A 24,074-nucleotide genomic window follows, 5' to 3' on the forward strand; every position below is an offset into this window, starting at 1 on the left:
CCTCAGGTTTCCATCCCAGTCAATCCTGGGGACCTCTAAAACTCCAGGCTTTGAGCCCCACTGGTTGCAAAAACTCATGAAATTCAGCACCCTTTTTTCCCTGCCAAATGCTTTGGGGAAGTGTTTACCTTGTGTGTATCCCTAAGCACTGTGCTGTCTCACTTTTCTGTGTAACCAGGGCTTCTTCCCCTCCACAGCACCCAAGATCCATTTATCCCCCAAACCATGTCTCTGCACTTCCTACCTTCCTCAAAGTGGCCTCTTCTCTCCCTGTATTTGTGCAGGTTGTTCTATCAGTTCTCAGGTAGTATTCGAGGGATGAGGCAAACCACCACCTGCAAACACTTCTCTCTTTCATTCATTTTAGGTTACGTTTTTAACTTAAATTTTTAGGGATTTTTTTGTTAATTTAATTTTGTTTTATAATTATGTAAAAATACAGTATTCTGAAGTCAAATGTATAAAACAAAACATATTCTCAAATTCTCACTTCTATCCTTGTCCTATCCAGCCTATTCTTTACTTCCCTTTAAAGGTAATTCCCCTCTTGCCTTTTTTTTTTCATTTTTAGTTTTATGGTTTATCATTTTATTGTTTATTTCTGTAATATAAGCAAAAGTGTGTGTATATGTGTTTGTGTATGTATGTGAACTGTTACCAAGCCTACCTAACCCACCTTTTAGATAAATGATATCATGCTTTTCACTACCTTCATGTTTTTCAATGGACAATACGTTTAGGAGATCTTCTATTCCATTATATACATAGTCTGCATTCCTTTATACCTGCAAATTTCTCCGCTGTATATGTTTCACAGTTTATGCAACCAGTGTCCTCTTGATGGACAGTTTTGCTATTAAAAACAGTGCTGTGAGTAGAATTATGCACACACCTTTGTGTATTTTTGCAATTGTATCTGTGTGATAGATTTCTAAATGTACAGTCATTGGGTTGAGGAGTAAATGCTTATGCACTTTTGTTAGATATTGCCAAATTCCCCTATTGAGAGACTGTGTCATTTTCTTTTTTTTTTTAAGATTATAAAGGATTTTATTACATTTGGCTTATACTTATGTTTCCCATAATGTGATTTTTATCATATGGTCAGTTTGTATCCACCATACACCCCAGTACCTCTCCTATTCTTTTTTTTTTTACATTCAGTTAGCCAACATCTATCACCAACAATATGCCTGTTTCCTTGCAACTTTAGCAACAATGTTTTCATACATTTTAGATTTTTGTCAATCTGATAGGTAAAAAAAAAGTACAACAATATACTTTTATTTTTTAATTTTTAAAATTTTATTGAATTATTGGCATGCTATCATTTATCAGTTTCAGCTGTAAACCATAGTGATTGCATATGTCTATGTGTTATGAATTGATCCTCACAAAGTCCACTTACCATTTATCACCATAAAAAGTTATTACAATATTATTGACTATATTTCCTATTAAGTACATTACATCACCATAACTTGTTTATTTTATAACTGGAAGTTTGTACCACTTAATCTGCTTCACCTCTTTCCCCACCCCCAACGCCTCTTCCTCTAGTAATCAACAGTTTGTTTCCTGTATCCATGAGTCTGTTTCCATTTTGTTTTTTCACTTGTTTTGTTTTGTTTTAGATTCCACATAAAAATGAAATTATGTGGTATTTGGCTTTCTCTGTCTGATTTATTTCACTTAGCATAATACCCTCTAGGTCCATCCACATTGTTGTAAATGTTAAGATTTCATTATTTTTTATGGCTAATTTTCCATACACACCACGTCTTCTTTACCCTTTTATCTATGGATGGACACATAGTTTGCTTCCATAAGCCACATAGCTTGGCAAATATGAATAATGTTGCAACAAACATGGAGGGTGCATACATCTCTTTATATTGAGGTATTTGTTTTCTTCAGATAACCACACAAAAGTGGAATTGTTAGATTGTATGTTATTGCTATCTATGCTTTTTTTGAGGAAATGCCATACTGTTTGCTATAGTGGTTGTACAAATATACATTCCCAGAAACAGTGTATGAAGGTTCCCTTTTCTCCACATTCTTGTCAACATTTATTTTTATTTTGAGGAAAGCAAATCTGATGGGTATGAGGTGGTACCTCATTCTGGTTTTGATTTCAGTTCCCTGGATGATTAGTGATGTCAAGCATTTTTTTATGTGCCTGTTGGACATCTCTACATCTTCTTTGGAAAAATGTTTCTTCAAGTCTTGGGCCAAATATTTAATCAAGTTATTTTATTGTATGAAGTTCTGTAAGTTCTTTATATATTTTGGGTATTAACTCCTTATCAGATGTATGATTTGCAAATATATTTTCCCATTCCCTTTTTGTTTGTGGATGGTTTCCTTTGCTGTGCAAAAGCTTTTTAGTTTGATGTAATGCAATCTGTTTATTTTAGCTTTGTTGCTCTTGCCTGAGGAAACTGGTCCAAAAAATATTGCAAAGAACAATGTCAAATTGCTTATCGACTGTGTTTTCTTTTAGGAGTTTTATGGATTCAGGTCTTACCTTCAAGTCTGTAATCCCTTTTGAATTTATTTTTGTATGTGGCATAAGATAGTGGTCCAGTTTCATTACTGTCCATGTAGCTCTCTGGTTTTCCCATCATTCATTTAAGGGATTCTCTTTTCCCCATTGTATTATACAGTTGCCTCCTTTGTCGCAGATTAATTGAATATCTATCTATCTATCTATATCTATCTATCTATCTATCTATCTATCTATCTATCTATCTATCTATCTATGTGTGTGTGTGTGTGTGTGTGTGTGTTTTCTGGGCTCCCTATTCTGTTCCATTGATCTATGTTTCTGTTTTTATGCCAGTGCCACACTATTTTGATTACTATAGCTTTGTAGTATAGTTTGAAACCAGGGAGTGTAATGCCTCCAGGTTTGTTATTTCTCAAGGATGCTTTTACTGTTTGGCATCCTTTGTGGTTCCATCCAAACTGTAGTTTCATTTGGATTTCATTTATCAGTTTCAGTTGTAAACCATAGTGATTGCATATGTCTATGTGTTATGAATTGATCCTCACAAAGTCCACTTACCATCTGTCACTATAAAAAGTTATTACAATATTATTGACTATATTTCCTATTATGTTGATTTGATCAACCCACAAAGTCCACTTACCATCTGTCACTATAAAAGTTATTACAATATTATTGACTATATTTCCTATTATGTTGATTTGATCAACCCACAAAGTCCACTTACCATCTGTCACTATAAAAAGTTATTACAATATTATTGACTATATTTCCTATTATGTTGATTTGATCAACCCACAAAGTCCACTTACCATCTGTCACTATAAAAAGTTATTACAATATTATTGACTATATTTCCTATTATGTACATCACCACAACTTGTTTATTTTATAACTGAAAGTTTGTACCACTTAATCTGCTTCACCTCTTTCCCCCACCCCACTCCAAACTTTCTTCTACTTCTTGTAAAATGCCATTGGTATTTTGGTAAGGATTGCATTAACTCTGTAGATTGCTTTGGTTAGTACACATGTTTTAACAATATTAGTTCTTCCAATCCATGAACACAGAATATCTTTCCAATTACATGTGTCTTCAATTTTTCTCATCAGTGTCTTATAGGTTTCATTGTACTGGTGTTTCACCTCTTTGTTTAAATTTATTCCTATTTTATTCTTTTTGAAGCAATTATAAATAAGGTTATTTTTTCTTAATTTCTCTTTCTGATAGTTCATTATTAGTGTATAGAAGCAAAACCAATCCCATTGTTAATTTTGTATCCTGTGATTTTACTGAATTCATTTATTAGTTCTAATAGTTGTGTGATGGAGTCTTTAGGGTTTTCTATACATATATTTTTATATATCATGTCAAATACAAATAGTGATACTTTCACTTTGTCCTTTCCAATTTGGATGGTATTTATTTCTTTGTCTTCCCTAACTGAGCTGACTAGGACTTCCAATAGTATGTTGAATAAAAGTTAGAGTAGACATTTTTGTCTTGTTCTTGGCCTTATAGGAAAAGCTTTTTCACCATTCAATAAAAGGTGAGATGTGGGTTTGTCCTATATGGCCTATTATATTGAAGTACTGTCCTTATGTACACACTATATTAAGAATTTTTATCACAAATGTATGTTGAATTTTTTCAAGTGTTTTTTCTGTCTTTATTGAGACAACCATATGATTTTTATCCTTTGTTTTGTTAATGTAGTATATCATGTTGATTTGTAGATGCTGAACCATCCTTGCATTCCTGGAATAAATCCCACCTGGTTGTAGTGTATGATCCTTTTATTTATTTTTTATTCTAAGAAAGGAAGAGAAACTCTTTTTGTTATTTTTGTTCTTTTTTCATTTTTTTTTACAAGGGAGATAGAGAGAGAACACAAGCAGTGGGGAGGGGCAGAAAGAGAGGGAAAGAGAGAATCCCAAGCAGGCTCCACACCCTGACATAGGGCTCAATCCAACAACCCTGGGCTCATGACCTGAGCCAAAATTAAGAGTCAGATGCTTAACCAACTGAGCCACCCAGGTGCCCTATGATCCTTTTAATGTATTATAGGATTTGGTTCATTAATATTTTGCTGAGGATTTTTGCATCTATGTTCATCAGGAATATTAGCCAATAATTTTTGTTTATTTATGGTATTTTTGGTTTGGGTAGCCTAATAATTCTGGCTCTGTAAAATGACCTTAGAAGCATTCCTTTCCATTCAGTTTTTTGGCATAATTTAAGAAAGTTAGGTACTAACTCTTCTTTAAATGTTTAGTGGAATTTACCCATGAAGCCATCTGGTCATTGACTTTTGTTTTTTGGGGAGTTTTTATATTACTGATTCAATTTTATTGTGTGTAGTCAGTATATTCACATTTTCTATTCATGATTCAGTCTTGGAAGGTTGTATGTTTAAAGAAGCTTATCCATTTCTTTTAGGTTTTCAAGTTTGTTGGTGTATAATTATTCATAGTAATCTCTTATGACCATTTGTACTTCTATGGTGCCTATTGCAACTTACCTTTTTGTGTTTCTGACTATTTATTTGGGCACTTTCTATTTGATGAGTTGGGCTACAGGTTTAGCCATTTTGACAGGTGCAAGGTAATATCTCATTGCAGTTTTGATTTGTATTTCCCTTATGAGTGGTGTTGAGCATCTTTTCATGTGTCTTTTAGCCATTTGTACGTCTTCTTTGGAAAAATGTCAATTCATGTCTTCTGCCCATTTTTTTAATTGGACTTTTTTGTTTTTTGGGTGTTGAGTTTCATAAGCTCTTTATATATTTTGGATACTAATCCTTTATCAGATATGTCATTTGAAAATATCTTCTCCCATTTCATAGGTTGCCTTTTAGGTTTGTTGATTGTTTCCTTCACTCTGCAAAACCTTTTTATTTTAAAGAAGTCCCAATACTTGATTTTTGCTTTTCTTTCTCTTGTGTCAGGAGAAATGTCCACAAAGAAGTTGCTACAGCCAATGTCAAAGAGGTTACTGCCTGTGTTTTTCTCTAGGACTTTTATGGTTTCAAGTCTCACATTTAGGTCTTTAATGTGAGATTTAATGGGATTGATAATGAACTATCAGAAAGAGAAATTAAGAAAAAATAACCAGAAGAGACTGTCTTCTTTCCATTGGATAGTCTTTCCTGCTTTGTCAAATATTAATTAGCCATATAATTGTGAATCCATTTCTGGGTTTTCCATTCTGTACCATTGATCTATTTGTTTATTTTTATGCCAGTACCATACTGTTTTGATTACTAGATCTTTGTCATGTAAACTTAAGTCTGGAATTGTAATGCCCCCACCTTTGCTTTTCTTTTACTAGGTTGTTTTGACCATTCAGGGTCTTTTGTGGTTCCATACAAATTTTGGTATTGTTTGTTCTAGCTCTGTGAAAAATGCTGTTGGTGTTTTGATAGGACTGCATTAAATGTGTAGATTGCTTTGGGTACTAGAGACATTTTAACAATATTTGTTCTTCCAATACATGTGCATGGAATGTTTTTCAATTTCTTTGTTTCATCTTCAACTTCTTTCATCTGTGTTTCATAGTTTTCAGAATACAGGTCTTTTACCTCTTTGGTTACGATTATTCAGTTATCTCATGGGTTTTGGTGCAATTGTAAATGGGATTGATTCCTTGCTTTCTCTTTCTGCTGCTTCATTGTTGGTATATAGAAATGCAACAGATTTCTATACGTTGATTTTTATCCTGTAACTTTACTGAATTCATGTATCAGTTCTAGCAAATTTTTTTTTTTTTTGGTGGAGCTTTTCAGGGTTTCTGTATAGAGTATCATGTCATCTGCAAATAGTGAACTTTTGACTTTTTCCTTGCTCATTTGGATACTTTTTTTTATTTCTTTTTGTTGTCTGCTTGTTGTGGCTAGAACTTCCAATATTATGTTAAATAACACTGGTGAGAGTGGACATTCCTTTCTTGTTCCTCACTATAGAGGAAAAAAGAAATAAAGGCCATATAAGAAAAGCTGTTTTTCCCCATTGTGTAATAGATTAGGTGTTGAGTTGTATAAGTTTTTTATATATTTTGGGTAGTAACCCTTTATCAGATATGTCATTTGTAAATATCTTCTCCTATTCAGTAGGTTGCCTTTTAGTTTCTTGTGATGTAGTTTTAATTTGGTGTTTAATTAGCCTGCCTCATTGGATGTTAGGATATATTTTCTCTTCTTTAATTTTTTTGGAAGATTTTGAAAAATATTACTGTTAATTATTTAAATGCTTGGTAGAATTCACCAGAGTAGCCATCTCATTCTGGATTTTTCTTCATTGAGAGGTTTATGATGATTCATTTAATCTCTTTGTAATAGATCTGTTGATACTGTCTATTTCTTCTTGAGCCAATTTAGGTTATTTGTGGATTTCTAGGAATTTGTCCATTTCATCTAGATTATATACTTTGTTGGTGTATAATTTTTCATATTATTATCTAATAATCCTTTTTATTTCTGTAAATTTGGTTGTATTATCCCCACTTTCATTTTGGATTTTAGTTATTTTTATATATCCTTTATTTTCTTTTGTGGTATACCTAAAAGTTTATCAACTTTGTTGATCAATTTTGTTGTTCAAAGAGTGAACTTTTTGTTTCATCCATTATATAGTTTTTCTACAGTATTTTATTTATCTCTACTCTAAGTTTTATAATTTCCTTTTTTTCTCCTAATTTTTGGTTCATCTTTCTAATTTTTCAAGGTGTAAAGTTAGGTTATTGACTTGAGATCTTGTTTTTTCTCTTTGTAATGTAGGCATTTACTGGTTTTTAACTTCCAAGTACTACTTTATTTGCTGTATCCCATACATTTTTGAATTGTGTTCTTATTTTCATTCATCTCTAAATAATTTCTAGTTTTCCTTGTGATTTTTTTCTTTGACTCATTGGTTATTTTAAGAGTGTGTTATTTAATTTCATATGTATATATTTTCCCGTTTTCTTTCTGTTACTGATTTAGAGCTTTATTATATCATGGTCAGAAAAGACAGTTTGTATGATTTTGTTTGTTTGTGTTCGTTTTTTTTTTTTTAGACTTGTTTTGGAACCAAACAGATAGTCTATTCTGCAGGATGTTCCATGTGCAATTGAGTATAATGAACATTCTTCCTTTATTGTTTGTAATGTTCTATATGTCAATTAGGTTTAATTGGTTTATGGTGTTTAAAGCCTTCTATACCATTATAGTTAGTCTCTATAGATATGCAAACCATTTTGGAAAGTAGAGTACTGTAATCTCCAAATAATTTTGTAGAAGTGCTCTCACTCACTTAAATTCCATCAATGGTTGCTTAACAAATTTGGGGCTCTGTTGTCTGGTTTATATGTATTCATAATTGTATTTTCTTGATGTAGTGATCCTATATTAATATATGTTCTTCCTTAAATATAGATGTTCTTCTTTTTTTTTTTTTCAAGACTGTATTTAAATTCAAGTTAGTTAACAAATAGTGTAGTATTAGTTTCAGGGGTAGAATTTAGTGATTCATCACTTTCATATAACACCGAGTGCTCATTACAACAAATGCCTGCCTTAATGCCCACCAATCATTAAACCCACCCCCTCACCTCTCCCCCATCTAGCAACCCAAAGTTTGCTCCCTATAGTTAAGCGTCTGTTATGGTTTGTCTCCCTCTCTGCTTTTATCTTATTTTATTTTTCATTCCCTTCCACTATGTTCATCTCTTTTGTTTCTTAAATTTACAAGGATGAGTAAAATCATATGGTATTTGTCTTCCTCTGACTAATTTATTTCACTTAGGATAATACACTCTAATTTCATCCACATCATTGCAAATGGCAAGATTTCGAGTAATATTCCATTATATATATATATATATATATATATATATATATATATATATATACACATATATACACACACATATGGATATATATGTTTTGTAATAGTCCATCATATTCCATCATATATATGTATATATAGCACCTCTTCTTTATCCATTCATCAGTGGATGGACATCCAAGCTCTTTCTATATTTTGGCTATTATGGATAATGCTGCTATAAACATTGGGATGCATATGACCCTTTGAATCACTCTTTTTATCCTTTGGGTAAATACCTAGTAGTACAATTGCTGGGTCGTAGGGTAGTTCTATTTTTAACTTTTGAAGGAACCTCCATCCTGTTTTTCAGAGTAGCTGTACCAGTTTGCATTCCTACCAACACCATAAAAATTCCCATTTCTCTGCACCCTCGTCAACATTTGTTGTTTCCTGAGTTGTTAATTTTAGCCATTCTGACTGGTGTGAGGTGGTGTCTCAATGTGGTTTTGATTTGTATTTCCCTCATGATGAATGATGTTGACATTTTTTTCATGTGTCTGTTAGCCATTTGTGTGTCTTCTTTGGAGAAATGCCTGTTCATGGCTCCTGCCCATTTCTTAACTAGATTTTTTTTGGGGGGGGTTGAGTTTGATAAATTCTTTATCTATTTTGGATATTAACCCTTTATCTGATTTGTCATTTGCAAATATCTTCTCCCATTCCTTTGGTTGCCTTTCAGTTTTATTGACTGTTTCCTTTCCTGTGCAGAAGGTTTTTATATTGGTGAAGTCCCAACAGTTCATTTTCACTTTTGTTTCCCTTGCTTCCAGAGACGTGTCTAGTAAGAAGTTGCTGCAGCCAAGGTCAAAAAAGATTGCCGCCTGTGTTCTCCTCTGGGATATTGATGGCTTCCTGCCTCACATTTAGGTCTTTGATCCATTTTGAACTTATTTTTGTGTATGGTGTAAAAGAGTGGTGCAGTTTCATTCTTCTCCATGTTGCTGTCCAATTTTCCTAACACCATTTGTTGAAGAGACTATCTTTTTGCCATTGGATATTCTTTCCTGCTTTGTCAAAGATTAGTTGACTATAGGGTTATGGGTCCATTTCTGGATTCTCTATTCTGTTCCATTGATCTATGTGTCTGTTTTTGTGCCAGTAACGTGCTGTTTTGTTAATTATAGCATTGTAATATAGCTTGAAGTCCAGAATTGTGATGTCTCCTGCATTGGTTTTCTTTTTCAACATTATTTTGGCTATTCAGGGTCCTTTCTGGTTCTATACAAATTTTAGAATTCGTTGTTCTAGCTGTGTGAAAAAATACTAGTGTTATTTTGATCGGGATTGCATTGAATGTGTAGCTTGTTTTGGGAAGTATAGACATTTTAACAATATTTGTTCTTCCAATCCATGATCATAGAATGCTTTCCATCTCTTTGTGTCTTCCTCAATTTCTTTCATATGTGTTCTATAGTTTCCAGACTACAGATCTTTTACCTCTTTGGTTAGATTTATTCCTAGGTATCTTATGGTTTTTGGTACAATTGTAAATGGGCTCGATTCCTTGATTTCTCTTTCTGCTGCTTCATTATTGGTATACAGAAATGCAACAGACCTCTGTGCATTGATTTTATAACCTGCAACTTTGCTAAATTCCTGTATCAGTTCTAGCAAATTTTTGGTGGAATCTTTTGGGTTTTCTACATAGAATATCATGTCATCTGTGAAGACTGAAAGTTTGACTTCCTTGATGATTTGGATGCATTTTGTTCGTTTTTTGTTTGTTTTTTGTTTTGTTTTGTTTTTGTTTTTTGCTGATTGTAGAGACTAGGACTTTCAATACTATGTTGAACAACAGTGGTGGGAGTGAATATCCTCATCTTATTCCTGACCTTAAGGGAAAAGCTCTCAGTTTTTCCCCTTAAGGATATTATTGGTGGGTCTTTTGTATATGGCCTTTATGATGTTGAGGTATGTTCCTTCTATTACTATTTTCTTGAGGGTTTTTATGAAGAAAGGATGCTGTATTTTGTCAAATGTATGTTTTGCATCTATTGAGAGGATCATGTGGTTGTTATCCTTTCTTTTATTAATGTAATGTATCACGTTGATTTTTAGGGGGTATTGAACACCCCTGCCATCCTGGAATAAATACCATTTGTCTTGGTGAATAATCCTTTTAATGTACTTTTGGATTCCATTAGTTAGTATCTCATTGAGAATTTTTGCATGAGGGTTTATCAGGGATATTGGTCTATAATTCCCCTTTTTAGTGGGTCTTTGTCTGGTTTGGGGATCAAGGTAATGCAGGCTTCATATAATGAGTTTAGAAGTTTTCCTTCCATTTCCATTTTTGGGACAATTTGAGAAGAATAGATACTAACTCTTTAACTGTTTGGTGGGTTTCCCCTTAGAAGCCATCAGGCCCTCGACTCTCCTTTATTGGGATTTTTTTTTTTTAACTGATTCAATTTCTTTGCTGATTATGTGTCTGTTCAGACTGTCTATTTCTTCCTGATTCAGTTTTGGTAGCTTATATGTTTCTAGGAATTTATCCATTTCTTCCAGATCGCCTAATTTGTTTGCATACACTTGCTAATAATATTCTCTTATAGTTGTTTGTATTTCTATGGCATTGTTCGTGATGTCTCCTCTTTCATTCATGATTTTATTTATTTCAATACTTTGTCTTTTCATTTTGATAAGTCTGTCTAGAGGTTTATCAGTCTTGTTAATTCTTTCAAAGAACAAGCTCCTAGTTTTCTTGATCTGTTCTACTGTTTTATTGATTTGTATGTCATTGGTTTCTGTTCTAAGGTTTATTATTTCCCTTCTCCTGCTGGCATTAGGCTTTATTTGCTATTCTTTTTCCAGCTCCTTTAGGTGTAAGGTTACATTGTGTATTTGAGATTTTTACTGCATCTTGAGAAAGGCTTTTATTGCTATATACTCTCCTCTTAGGACAGCCTTTGCTGCATCTCCAAGGTTCTGAACTGTCATGTTTTCATTTTCAGTTGCTCCCATGTATTTTTTTTTCATTCTTCTTTAATTTTCTGGTTAACCCATTCATTCTTTAGTGGGATGATTTTTAACCTCCATGTGTTTGTGGTTGTTCCAAATATTTTCTTGTGGTTGACTTCAAATTTCATAGCACTGTGGTCTGAAAATATGCATGGTATGATCTCAAGTCTTTTTGTAGTGGTTGAAGCCTGATTTGTGATCCTGTCCATGATCTATTCTGGAGAATATTCCATGTGCACTCAAAAAGAGTGTGTAGTCTGCTGCTTTTGGATGAAATGCTCTGAATATATCTGTTAAGTCCATCTGGTTCTGTGTGTCGTTCAAGGCCCTTGTTTCCTTGTTGATCTTCTGCTTAGATGATCTGTCTCTTGATGTGAGTGGGATGCTAAAGTCCCCTACTATTATTGTATTATTATCAATCATGTTCTTTAAGTATTTTATTAATTGATTTATGTATTTGGCTGCTCCCAAGTTAGTACAAATATTTAAAATCATTAGATGTTCTTGCTGAATGGACGCTTTTACTATGATATAGTGCCCTGTTTCATCTCTTGTTATGGTCTTTGTTTGAAAATCTAGTTTGACTGATATAAGTATGGGTACTCCAGCTTTCTTTTGATGTTCATTAGCATGGTAAATGATTCTCCACCCCCTCACTTTCAAACTGGAGGTGTCTTTGGATGTAAAATGAGTCTTTCGTAAGTGGCATATTGACGGTCTTTTTTTTTTTATTCATTTTGATATCTTATGCCTTTTGATTGGAGAATTTATTCCACTTACATTCAGAATAATTATTGATATATATGAATTTAGTGCCAGTGTATTACCTGTAAAGTCTCTGTTTCTGTCTAGTCTTTGTTGCTTTTGGTCTCTCTTTCCCTGTCAAATGGTCCCCTTTAATATTTCTTGCTGAACTTGTTTAGTGTTCATGAACTCCTTTAGTTTTTGCTTGGAAACTATATCTCTCCTATATTGAATGACAGCCTTGCTGGTTAAAGTATTCTTGGCTGTATATTTTTCCTTGTAGCATGTTGAATATTTCCTTCCACTCTCTTCTGGCCTGCCAAGTTTCAACAGACAGGTCTGCTGCTACCTTATGTGTCTACACTTGTAAGTTAAGGACCTTTTACCCATGACATCAAAAACTAATGTTGGCTAACTGAACATAATAATTTTTTTTTAAAAAAAGTTCTTTTCCCTAGCTGCTTTCAGAATTCTCTTTTTACCCTTGTATTTTGCAAGTTTCACTATGATATGTCTTGGTGTTGACTTGTTTTTGTTGATTTTGAGGTGAGTTCTCTGTGCTTCTTGGATTTGAATGTGTATTTCCTTCCCCAGATTAGGGAAGTTCTCAGCTGTAATTTGTTCAAATAAACCTTATGCCCCTCTTCCCCCACTCTTCTTCTGGGGCTCCTGTGATATGGATATTATTTTGCTTTATGGACTCACTGAGTTTCCTAAGGCTGCATGCATGATCTAATAGTTTTCTTTCCCTTTTATTTTCAGCTTCATTATTTTCCATAATTTTATCTTCTATATCACCGAATCTCTCCTGTTTCTTCAATCCTTGTTGTGATTATATCCAGTCAGTTTTGCATCTCAGTTGTAGCATTTTTTTTATGTCAACCTGACTACTTTTTAGTTCTTTTGTATCTGTAGCAAGGGTTCCTCTGGTGTCGTTTATGCTTTTTTTAAGCACAGCTAGTAGTCTTATGACTGCTGCTCTAAATTATTGTTCAGATATATTGCTTATATCTGTTTTGAGCAAGTACTTGGCTGTGATTTCTTCCCGACCTTTCTTTTGGGGAGAATTCCTCCATCTTGTCATTTTGGCTAAGTTTCTGTCTTTTGCATGTTTTATAAGCTTGTTATCTTTCCTACATCTGAAAGTAATGCTATATTAAAAAGGGGTCATACACTGCCCAGGGCCTGGCACTTCAGCAGGTGTTTCTTGTGTATGCTGTGTGCACTTTGGTGTTGAGTTTTGGCTGCTTTTTCCCACTGGTTCAACCTCTGCAGAGTTCCTCCTTGCTTGTAGTGGGGAGTGTTTGGACCTTTAACTAGGTGTGTTTTGATTTGTTTGTTCAAATAAGCCTTGAAAAAAAAGAAAAAAGGTCTGATAAAAAAAGAAAAAAAGTAACAGGAACAAATAAAAACAATCATAAAACTATAAGCCTAATTCTACAGAGAAAAAGAAAAAGAAAAGAGAAAAAGAATCCTGAGCCACCCTAAAAGAGAAAAGGAAATGGAAAAAAGAAACAAAACTATAAGCCTGATTCTAAAGAATAGAAAAAAATAAAAAAAAAAGTAAAGCCTGGTCCTATTTCCATCAGAACCGCTGGTGACACTTTGAAGCACTCTATGATCAGCAGACCTTGTGCATGCAGGGTTCTGCCTATGCTGGTCTTCTGGGGGAGAGGCCCTATGCACTGGCTCAGAGTCAGGCATGCCCCAGTACATATGCACTTGCCAGGCACAGGGGTCAGGTTTTGGTGTAAGCAGATCCCCCTTCTTCTTGGGGCCACTGTGTTGCTCTCTGAAGTCCAACTGTGTTGTTGGCGAGGGGATAAGTGGCTCCACCCCACTCTCTTGTCCCCAGACAAGGGAATCTCACACCCCCCTCTGTTTAGGAAGCCCTCACAGAATAGCAGGAGCCTTCAGCCCACCCAGCACCATAGCACTCCTGCATTTTATCTTTGGTGCTTGACTGGGATTCAAAAGTCTAAATCTTAGAGGACCTGGCACTACTTGTGCCTATCCCCATCCTCTAGTGTGGAACCTCACCCTGATGTGTTTGGTGTGCTTTGTCCCAGAAAAACAGTCCCTTGCCTGTGTGGTGCATGGAATCTATGGTGTAGCATAATGAAATACAGCAACCAGGTTATTCACCATCTGCACGTCCCCTGTTGATGAAAAGCTGGCACCTGCAGGGTCTTTTGTCCTTGGAGAGGCAATAAACCTTCTTTCAAATGTATTCCAGGAAGGGGAAGAGTCTCTCCCAGTGTGACCCAGGATATCCCTATACCACATTGTATGCTCCTAGGCTAGCTCCCTCCTTCTCCCCAGGAGTGCATGCCATAGTTCCACTCTGGTGAAAGTCGTGTACTTCCAAAACCTCAGAGTTTGAGCTCCATACACTGTTTGCAAAAAGCCTGCAACACTCAATACCCCTCACTCTCCACTCCTTGGTCCAGAGAGCTTTTCTTCTTGTGCGAACCTGATGCTGCACTCTTGCAACCCCTCTCTCTTTCTCTCCTTTTTCTCTCTTCATGGAAAGGATTCCCTCCCCTCCATGGCACCAGTTTTTCTTTCCCCCAGTTCACTTCCATGCACCTCAACACCTGCCACATTATCTCTCTCCAACCATAGATATCTTTTTCCCAGTCCTCAGGTTGTTTTCGTGGGTGTTCTAAGTGATCTGACCTCAATACAGCTGTCTTCAAGGGATGAGGAAAGCCCACGGTCCCCTTACTTCTCTGCCATGCTAACTACTCCACCTCTTCTTTGTTTTTATAGAATTTTTTGTTCACAGTCTATTTTGTATGACATCAGTATAAACACCCCAGATCTCTTTTTGTTACTATTTGCAAGGAATATGTTTTTTATCCTTTTACTTTCAACAATCTGTGTGTTTGGATCTAAAGTTAATCTCTTGTAGGCTGTATATGGGTGGGTCATGTTTGTTGTTGTTGTTGTTGTTGTTACTGTTGTTTTTTATCCAGTCTACCAATCTGCCTTTGGAGCACTTAAAACATTGACATTAAGAGAAATACTGAAAAGAGAGAGAGAAAAAGAAATACTGATAAGAGAGTACTTCTTACATTTTGTTATTTGTCTTATGTATGTTTTATACCATTTTTTGTCCCTCATTTCCTACATTATTACCTTTTTTGCTAGTTATTTTTTTTGCACTGAGGAGTTTTACTAATTCCTCTTTCATTTCTTTTGTGTATATTTTTAGTTATTTCCTTTTAGTTACCATGCAGATTCCCTTTAACATCCTGAATTTTAATGATGTAGTTTGAGTTGATACCAAGTTAACTTCAATAGCATACAAAAACTCTAATTTATACAGTTTTGTCTCACCTCCCTTTATGTTATTATTGTCACTTTGGTTATTAATTATGAGCCCAATATCTTAGATTTATAATTATTATTATTTTTTCTTTTAAATCATATAGGACATAAAAGGTGGTGTGAAAAACTAAAAATGCAATAATGATGCCTTTTATATTTGCTCATGTATTTACCTTTACCAGAGATATTTATTTCCCTCTGTGGTTTTGAGTTACTATCCAGCATCCTTCAGTTTTAACCTGAAGAATTCCCTTTAGCATTTCTTGTAGTTTAGGTCTGGTAATATTAAACTGCCCCAGTTTTGTTTATCTAGAAATGTTTTAATTTCTCCTTCATCTTTGAAGAATTCTTTTTCTTGGCTAAGGAATAATTTGTTAGCAGTCTATTTCTTTTGACACATATGTCATCTTACTGCCTTCTAGCTTCCATATTTTTTGAGGAAAAATATGATCTCTTGTACTTGACAAGTTGTTTCTCTATTGTTGCATCAAGATTTTTTTCTTTGTTTTTGGCTCTGTACATCTTATTTGTAATATGTCTTATTATGGGTCTCTGAATTTTTCCTACTTCAAGTTCATTGAGCATTGTGGATGTGTTTATTAATGTCTTTCATCAAATTTGGTAAGTTTTTAGCCATTATTTCTTCAAATATTGTTTCTGCTTTTTTATTTCTCTCTTTTCCTTCTGGGAATCCCAATTGTTTGTTAGTCCACTTGTTGGTGTCTCTTAGGTTTTGTTTACTCTCTTCATTCCTTTTGTATTTCTGTTCCTCACACTTGATAATTTCAACTGTCCTCAAGTTTGCTCATTCATTTTCCTACCTGCTGAGAGCTGCTATTTAACTCTTGTAGTGATTTTTTCATTCAGTTAGTTTACTTTTCAGATCCAGGATTTCTGTTTGGTTTCTTTTTATAATTTTGATATTACCATTTTGTTCATACACTTATTTCTGATTTTTTTAGTTCATGTTTTTCTTTGAATATATTTAAGATATTAGTCTTCTACTCTTTGTCTAGTAAGTCCAATGTCTGGACTTCCTCAGAAATACTTTCCATCAATTTTATTTGTTTCTTTAAATGAGCCATACATTCCTGTTTCTTTATATGTTTTGTCACTTTTTTGTTCAAAACTAATCATTATAATGTGACGTTAATCAGTTTTTTTCCTTCCTCACATTTAGCTTTTTTTAAAAAATTGTATTTATTAAAGGCTATATTAGTTCATTTATTTAGGTGTTTTTCCAAAATCCTTTTTCAAACACTGTATTCTTTCCCATATATGGTTATTTAGTCTGTGTTTATTTAGATCATGGTTAACTAATATTTTTATTTATTTATTTGAGAGGGAGAGCATGCAGGGGGGAGGGGGAGAGGGAGAGGGAGAAGCAGACTCCCCGCCGAGCATGGATCCCTATGTGGGGCTGGATCCCAGGATCCTGAGATCATGACCTGAGCCGAAGGCAGATGCTTAATGGACTGAGCCATCCAGGTGCCCCACTAATATTTTGATAGAGATTTCCTTGAGTGCCAGATATTTTAAAAAATAAAAATAAAATAAAATAAAAAAACCCACACACCTTTCCCAGTCTTTGCAGATTGGGTCTGTGCTGAAACACTCCTTCAACAATTAGCCAAACTTGCACTCAGCCTATGGATCAGCCCAATGTGTAAGCTTTGGGTCTTCTCCTTTTATAAGCATGTCTCTTGACCTAGGAATGCATGTGCCTTTCTAAATTCCCCCATATATATGGGTGCTTCTGAATGTTTTCATTTCCCAACACATTTCTCTCATTTTTTTCTAACCCTTCCAAGGTTAGGAAGTCTATCATGTTTCTTTGTTCGTAATTTCTTGCCCCAGATATCTGTGGTTTGTTAGTTTGCTTTGCAGCATTTTTTTAAATAAATGCCCACCCCTTTTCCAGTCTTAATTCTAAATTGAATGAAACAGAAGTGAACACTTCATACCAGTCTTTCAGGTAGCCAACAGACAGGTTAGAACAGTCATACACAATAATTTATGAATAAGTTTTGCTCAATACATTCTGGAACTAGGGATGAAGGCCTCCCACTAAGAACACAGGCTGCTGCCACTTTAAGATTGCCTCCACTTTAGGGCTGGTGCTGCTCAGGAGACTTGTGTAGTAAAGGCAAACAAAAATGGCATAAAACTTTCCTTTCATTTTCAAGTTGTCTTTTTTCTTGGTTCAGCATTTGCTTAATCACTGTAAATCTTTGTTTCCCAGAGTTCTGACAACTTTGATTCTGACAATTTCTGCATACTTTTCTTTTTTTTTAAAGAATTATTTATTTATTTGAGAAGGAGAGAGAGAGAGAGAGCACATGGGCAGGGGGAAGGGCAGAGGGAGAGGTAGGGAAATCCTCAAGCAGACACCCTGCTAAGCATGGAGCCTGATGTGGGGCTCAATCCTGGGACCCTGAGATCATGACCTGAACTGAAATCAAGAGCTGGATGCTCAACCAACTGAGCTACCCAGGTGCCCCTCTGTATGCTTTTCTGTTACTATGAGGAAATGAAGGCTTGGAGCTGTCACCTCCTCCATTTTCCTGATGTCCTGTCATTTTTAATATATTGATTTCAACATTTCTCTGGGTGTTACTGTGTACCAGAAAATCACAGTATAAATAAAATTAAGGCAGTTTTAAATTTAATTTAAGTATAAAGACAAAAACAGGCAGTTTTCTTGGGGCCAGGCCTGAGAGAGGCATGCATCATTTTATCCATGTTCCATTAGCTAGAAATTAGGCACCTGTACCCCCCTAACTACAGTGGGGTTAGGGAATGTTGGCTAGTGGTATTCTTAGGAAGAAAGGAGGTTTAGTTTGGCAAAAAATCAGCTGAATTCTGCCACAACTAGCAAATAGTTAATATCCCCTGATGACTAGAGTTGTATTTTGAGAAAAAAGCTATGATATATCAGGCAGGTGCCTTGTACCTAACTTAGAATGTCAGAGCTGGAAGAATATTTAGAGACTGTCTACTTCAGCCTCTTCAGATGTTGGGGCTTCTGATGCTCAAAAATGGAGAGGGGCTGGCTACAGTCACACTAAGTCAATATTAGACTTGAGGCAAGAACCAGCTGGATCACTCATCTCTCCTCTATATCACTGGCATTCAAACATTTTTTTTTTACCACTACCAAGAGTAAGGAATACATTTTTTTTTATCACAACCTAACACATACTTGCATATATTTTATCTGTAAAAGTTTTACAAAACAATATTGAGGTATTGGTAGTGATTACGGCTATTTGTCAAATATTTCCACCTCCCCATCTTCTAGAACATTGTGGAATTGCATTTTCTTTTACTTGTGTAGTTACTAATAATCAGATGATATGTGTGATCAAAGACATGTGAGCAAAGTGAAATGGATCATTTCTGGAAGAAAGTAAGAGCCAGTGGCAATTCACAAAGTTCTCTTTTCCCTGATGCTCCAATCATGGCAACACAAAGATAAAGCCTTTGCCACCTCGTGTAGCCCAGTGAGAATAATATAAACCATAGCTCCTACTAGACCTCTGGTAGGCAAATAGGGTGAGTGAGAACTAAACTTTTGTTCTTTTAAGACAGATTTGAGATTTGGAATTTGCTTTTTGCCTTAGCATAACCTAGCCTATGCTGACTGATACTTAGCATTAGTATATGAACTCTGATATTTTATATCATTATTTTGTTTTGTTTTTCAATTTCAATGTTGATCTCAAACTGGTAAATTTATTTTATGATTCATAAATATGTTGCAACTTGCAGTTTGTAAAACATTACTGTATATGATGTCCATTTGTCCCATAGCTGATCCTCTCCAAATTTCTGTTGAGCAATGTTAGTGATTCCCGTCTCTCTGCAGGATTGTGGTTATGGAGAAGGTGGAGATGCATACTGCACAGCCTGCCCTCCCCGCAGATTCAAAAGCAGCTGGGGCCACCATAGATGTCAGACTTGCATCACCTGTGCTGTCATCAATCGTATCCAGAAGGCCAACTGCACAGCTACCTCTAATGCTGTCTGTGGGGACTGTCTGCCTAGGTGAGCCTGCTGTGTGAGACCAAGCTTTCCTGGACCTTTTGTATTCCTTGGAGGTCTTTTTCATCCTTACCTCTCAGAGTCTAGTTGAAGTATTCTAACTGTTCATATCATGATGAGCTTAAGCTCCCATGAGAGAGAAGCAGTGTCTTCTCATGATCCGCCTACAAAGTGCCTAGCACATGGTCAGCCACAGATGAATACTTAACAACTTTTTCATCATGCTGGCATGCTTAAGCCAAGGCCCAAGATTCAAGATAAATCTCACTGTAGATTATAAAGCAGTTGATTTCAAAGCACTTCTCCCCTCTCTTGTAAGACTAATTCCCTTTTTAGCTATCGGGTATGGTTAATGGGGAAGGAGGTGGAACATCTGGGACTCTGATTCAGAATCAGACATAGAGGCAGAGCATTCATGAGGATTCCAGATGGGTGCTGGCTTCCAGGAGGGCAAGACTTTTAGAAGTTGCTTATGGTCTCAGTAAGGACCACCCCACATGCATTGCTTATTTTATTACCTTGCCATTCCTTATTGCTCTGACCATAGATTCTACCGAAAGACACGTATTGGAGGACTGCAGGACCAAGAGTGCATCCCATGCACAAGACAGACACCCACCTCTGAGGTTCAGTGTGTGTATCCAGTTCTCTTCTCTTGTTTTCCTCCAACCCATTGAGTGGTAGCAAGTTAGGGTAGTAAAGACTTCCCCTACCCCCTGTACTCCTTCCTGTAGAGCAGATTGACAAGAGAAACAGTTAACATTTGATTTCTTATTTCACAATACATTATCTGCCTAACCCTCTTTACATCATCTGAAAATAATTTAAGTCACGATAATCACCATTCTTTTTTTTTTAAGATTTTATTTATTTATTTGACAGAGAGAGACAGCGAGAGCAGGAACACAAGCAGGGGGAGTGGGAGAGGGAGAAGCAGGCTTCCTGCTGAGCAGGGAGCCCGATGTGGGACTCGATCCCAGGACCCTGGGATCATGACCTGAGCCGAAGGCAGACGCTTAGCGACTGAGCCACCCAGGCGCCCGATAATCACCATTCTTCATACCTTATGAGATGGCTGTCTAGGTCTAATGAATTAATAGATTTAGAAAACACTATAAATTATATTTGTGCACTTATAGATGATAATGATGATGATAATATGAGGTTTAAAGGAGTCTCTATTGCTTAGGAATAGTAAAAGCCTGAATGAAGTACTAGGATCTAGTCTATGCCCATACCACTATCCATTTTTCTATCTATCATTTTTATCTATTTACCATCTATATATATACTCACTCTTTTAAAATTATTGATATTTTTATATTATGAAATACTTCAAATATGTAGAAATATTTAAAATGAAGAAAAATATAAAAATGGTTAGTTGCGGGCGCCTGGGTGGCTCAGTTGGTTAAACATCTACCTTTGGCTCAGGTCATGATCCTGGGGCCCTGGGATCAAGTCCCACATCAGGCTTCCTGCCCAGCAGGGAGTCTGCTTCTCCTTCTGCCCTTACCCCCTGCTCGTGTTCTCTCTCTCTCTCTCTCAAAAATAAATAAATAAAATCTTTATTAAAAAAGGTTAGTTGTGCAACATCCAAAATTAATAAATTCTAACATTTTGCATGTTTACTTCAGATTTTCTTAAAAAGAACAAAGATTCCACAGGTTTAATAGAATTCCTTTTATTTTCCTAAAGATTTTGTTTATTTATTTGAGAGAGAGAGATCATGAAGGAGGGGCAGAGGGAGAGGGAGAAACAGACTGCCCTCTGAGCAGGGAGCTTGAAGCAGGGCTCAATCCCAGGACCCTGGGATCATGACCGGAGCCAAAGGCAGATGCTTAACCAACTGAACCACCCAAGCACCCCTATAGAATTCCCTTTTGGATCCTCTCTGAATTTCATTCTCTCTCTATTTCTCCAGAGGTAACCACTGTCATAAAACTATATGTTATGCACAAACAATGAATCATGGAACACTACATCAAAAACTAATGATGTAATGTATGGTGATTAACATAACAATACAAATTTAAATATTAAAAAAAACTGTATGCATCCTGTTGGTAGGCTATGCTGCAGTAACAAACCCCTAAATCTCAGTGACTTAATACAACAAAAGTTTATTTTTCACTATACAAAGACATTCCTCCATCTTGTGGTTATACCATCTAGACCATGTGGCTCCTAGGTTGATGGAACAGGGAAGATATGGAAGAGACATAGTGGCTTTTAACTACTTCAGTCTGCAAGGGACACACATTACTTTCACTCATGGTCCATTGACTAGAAGTACTCTGATGGCCTAACTACAAGGATGTATAGGAAATGCAGGGAAGCATGTGGATAATTGGTGAGCACTATGATTCTACCAAGCCCTTCACCGATGTTTTAATACTTGTATTTTTTGGTGATAGATGTTTTATATAAATTACTTCAAGTTACTCACTTTACCCAATTTGCCTTTTCCCTTCTGGATTATTTATATTGATCCATACAGGTCTTTTATTTTAAGTTATATAATAATATTATATCATTACATGATTTATTTATCCTGTACCTTACTGATGAAAATTTTAGTTTGTTTCCAGTTTTCTAGGTTATATAACTAGATGTGACATGGAAACACCATAAAATATGTGTATCTTCAAATAATTATATTAACTTGTACCATACCAACAGTATATGCAAGTTCTTCCATTTTGTTCTTTATGTTTTTGCCTTCTCTACAAAGAATTAAAACCAGCTTAGCAGCCCTAACTGGGGAAGGTCCTAGGAAGAGGATAATGGCTTAAGGAAGTTCAGGCCCAGTGTCAGGGTGACTATTGACTGCCCACAGTGACTGACTTCCCCCACTTTCTTGTCTCACAGGTGCCTTCCAGTTGAGCTTAGTGAAAGCAGATGTACCCACAGTGCCCCCTCAGGAGGCCACACTTGTTGCACTGATGAGCAGTCTGCTCGTGGTGTTTACCCTGGCCTTCCTGGGGCTCTTCTTCCTCTACTGCAAGCAGTTTTTCAACAGACATTGCCAGCGTGGTAAGGGTAGCTGCTTCACATATTACATGTATCAGGAGCAAGGCTCTGATTAGCAGAAGAGAGGAATTTTCTGGGGTTGAGAATTAATGGGCCTTCCCTACAGTGTTGAAAAACTTCAGGGGTGGACTATCTGTGGGTGGCAACAGAAAGCATGGGGCTTCAGAGACAACTGAAGCCAACCCTGCAAGTTTATGGAACCTGATTCATTAAGGTAGAGGGGTTCATAAAGGAACACAACATCATGAGAAAAACTTTGGGGAAGGAATCTGGATACCTAGGTTCTAAATCAACCTATATATAGCTATGCAACTTTAGACAAGTCATCTAGCTTCTTTGAGCCTCTTTATCCCTAATCTTTAAAATGAGAGTTGGTGTTGGATTAGTTGGTTTCTAAGTTCTTTTCCAGTTCTTCATTTCTACTTATATGTATAGATTCTGGAGCTTGTCAGGAATGGAGGATGAATGGCTGATTTTGAGACATGACTGTAATAAAAGTGGGTGAGGTCTTGGGCAACTGTTACCAGTATAGTAATATCCCAAATGTGGGTAACTGAGAGCCCAGTTTCCAGAGGAGTTGGTGGACCCAGACATTTTTCCCCAGACAATACTGACACCCAAAGAGCTCATACCCAGCCCATAGGAGATTGCCATGGAAATTGCAGATGGAAGGTCATATTTAAAGTCAGGAGTACCATTGTGATCTATTTTCAGCACAACTCTAGCCATTAGCCAAAACTATGGGACAGAAAGTCCAGGTCACTGAAGGCAAAGATGGGAGGAGATAGGATGATGGGCTGGCCAGCAATAGGCAACGGGTTAAAACAGGAGCCCAGAGTACTAAGGTTCAGTGCAGCTTTAGTGTCATTGAATTCCTGAGAGCTAGGCAGAGACACCTAAACAGGAATCCAGGCTAGTGAATAGAGTTTATTTAGTAAGAAAGGGGGAGGATAAAGTTTCTTAGATACACTGGTGCTCAGACTCCTCTTCAGCCCACTGGATACTGGGCCCAAAACAATATCACTTTTTTAACTTCTCTCTATGTGGGAAGATCTCTTTTACATAGACCTCCTTGGGTAAGTTTGGCTTTAGGCCATGCCAGATAATCTATAAAAGGCCTAGCATATAGGTTTGGCTTAAGTAGTGGTGAATCTAGCACTTCATGGGCTACAGGGCACAAAGGGAACACTGTTATGCCTTTATGACCCCTCTCAAGCTCTGCTTCTTTCTCCTCTACTATTTGGTGGATCTTGGAACATTGTGGTTGAGGGTGGACCATCTTGTTTCTGACTTTGGAACCAGTTTCTCAAATAAGAAAGCTGTTGCCCAGTCCCTGGGCATGGGCATAAAACATGGGCAGTGAAACATTTGGGCCCCGCAGCCCAAAACGATGAAGATGAGGCAACATCTGAGAGTTGCTTTTGTCCCTCCTCTTGCCTCAGGAAAGGAGAAATGGGTAACCTGTCTCTGCTCCTCCCCTCTCTTCAAGATAATAATGAAGTACTCTTCTCTGGGGATATGAGGGCAGGTAGCTCCCTCAGGGTCTCCAAAGGAGAAAGAGGATTTTTTTTTTCACTTGGAG

At 36.2% G+C, this 24,074-nt stretch overlaps 1 protein-coding gene across 3 annotated transcripts in view; it reads left to right on the forward strand.

Moving 5' to 3' along the window:
- The window catches only part of EDA2R (ectodysplasin A2 receptor), a 49,882-nt gene that overhangs the window by 23,749 nt on the left and 2,059 nt on the right, over window positions 1-24,074 (forward strand). For 2 of the 3 annotated variants that reach the window (XM_028126606.1, XM_028126607.1), the window contains exons 2-4: window positions 19,284-19,462; window positions 20,007-20,092; window positions 22,331-22,495. In XM_028126606.1, the coding sequence (XP_027982407.1) occupies window positions 19,284-19,462; window positions 20,007-20,092; window positions 22,331-22,495 (430 nt within the window). Of the gene's footprint in view, window positions 1-19,283; window positions 19,463-20,006; window positions 20,093-22,330; window positions 22,496-24,015; window positions 24,021-24,074 lie in introns of all 3 variants that reach the window. The other variant, XM_028126605.1, reaches the window with a different exon arrangement.

This window comes from Eumetopias jubatus, unplaced genomic scaffold (assembly GCF_037043125.1).
Source record: "Eumetopias jubatus isolate StellerSeaLion01/CBP00866 unplaced genomic scaffold, mEumJub1_p1.0 scaffold_11, whole genome shotgun sequence".
In the NCBI taxonomy this organism is placed as follows: Eukaryota; Metazoa; Chordata; class Mammalia; order Carnivora; family Otariidae; genus Eumetopias; species Eumetopias jubatus.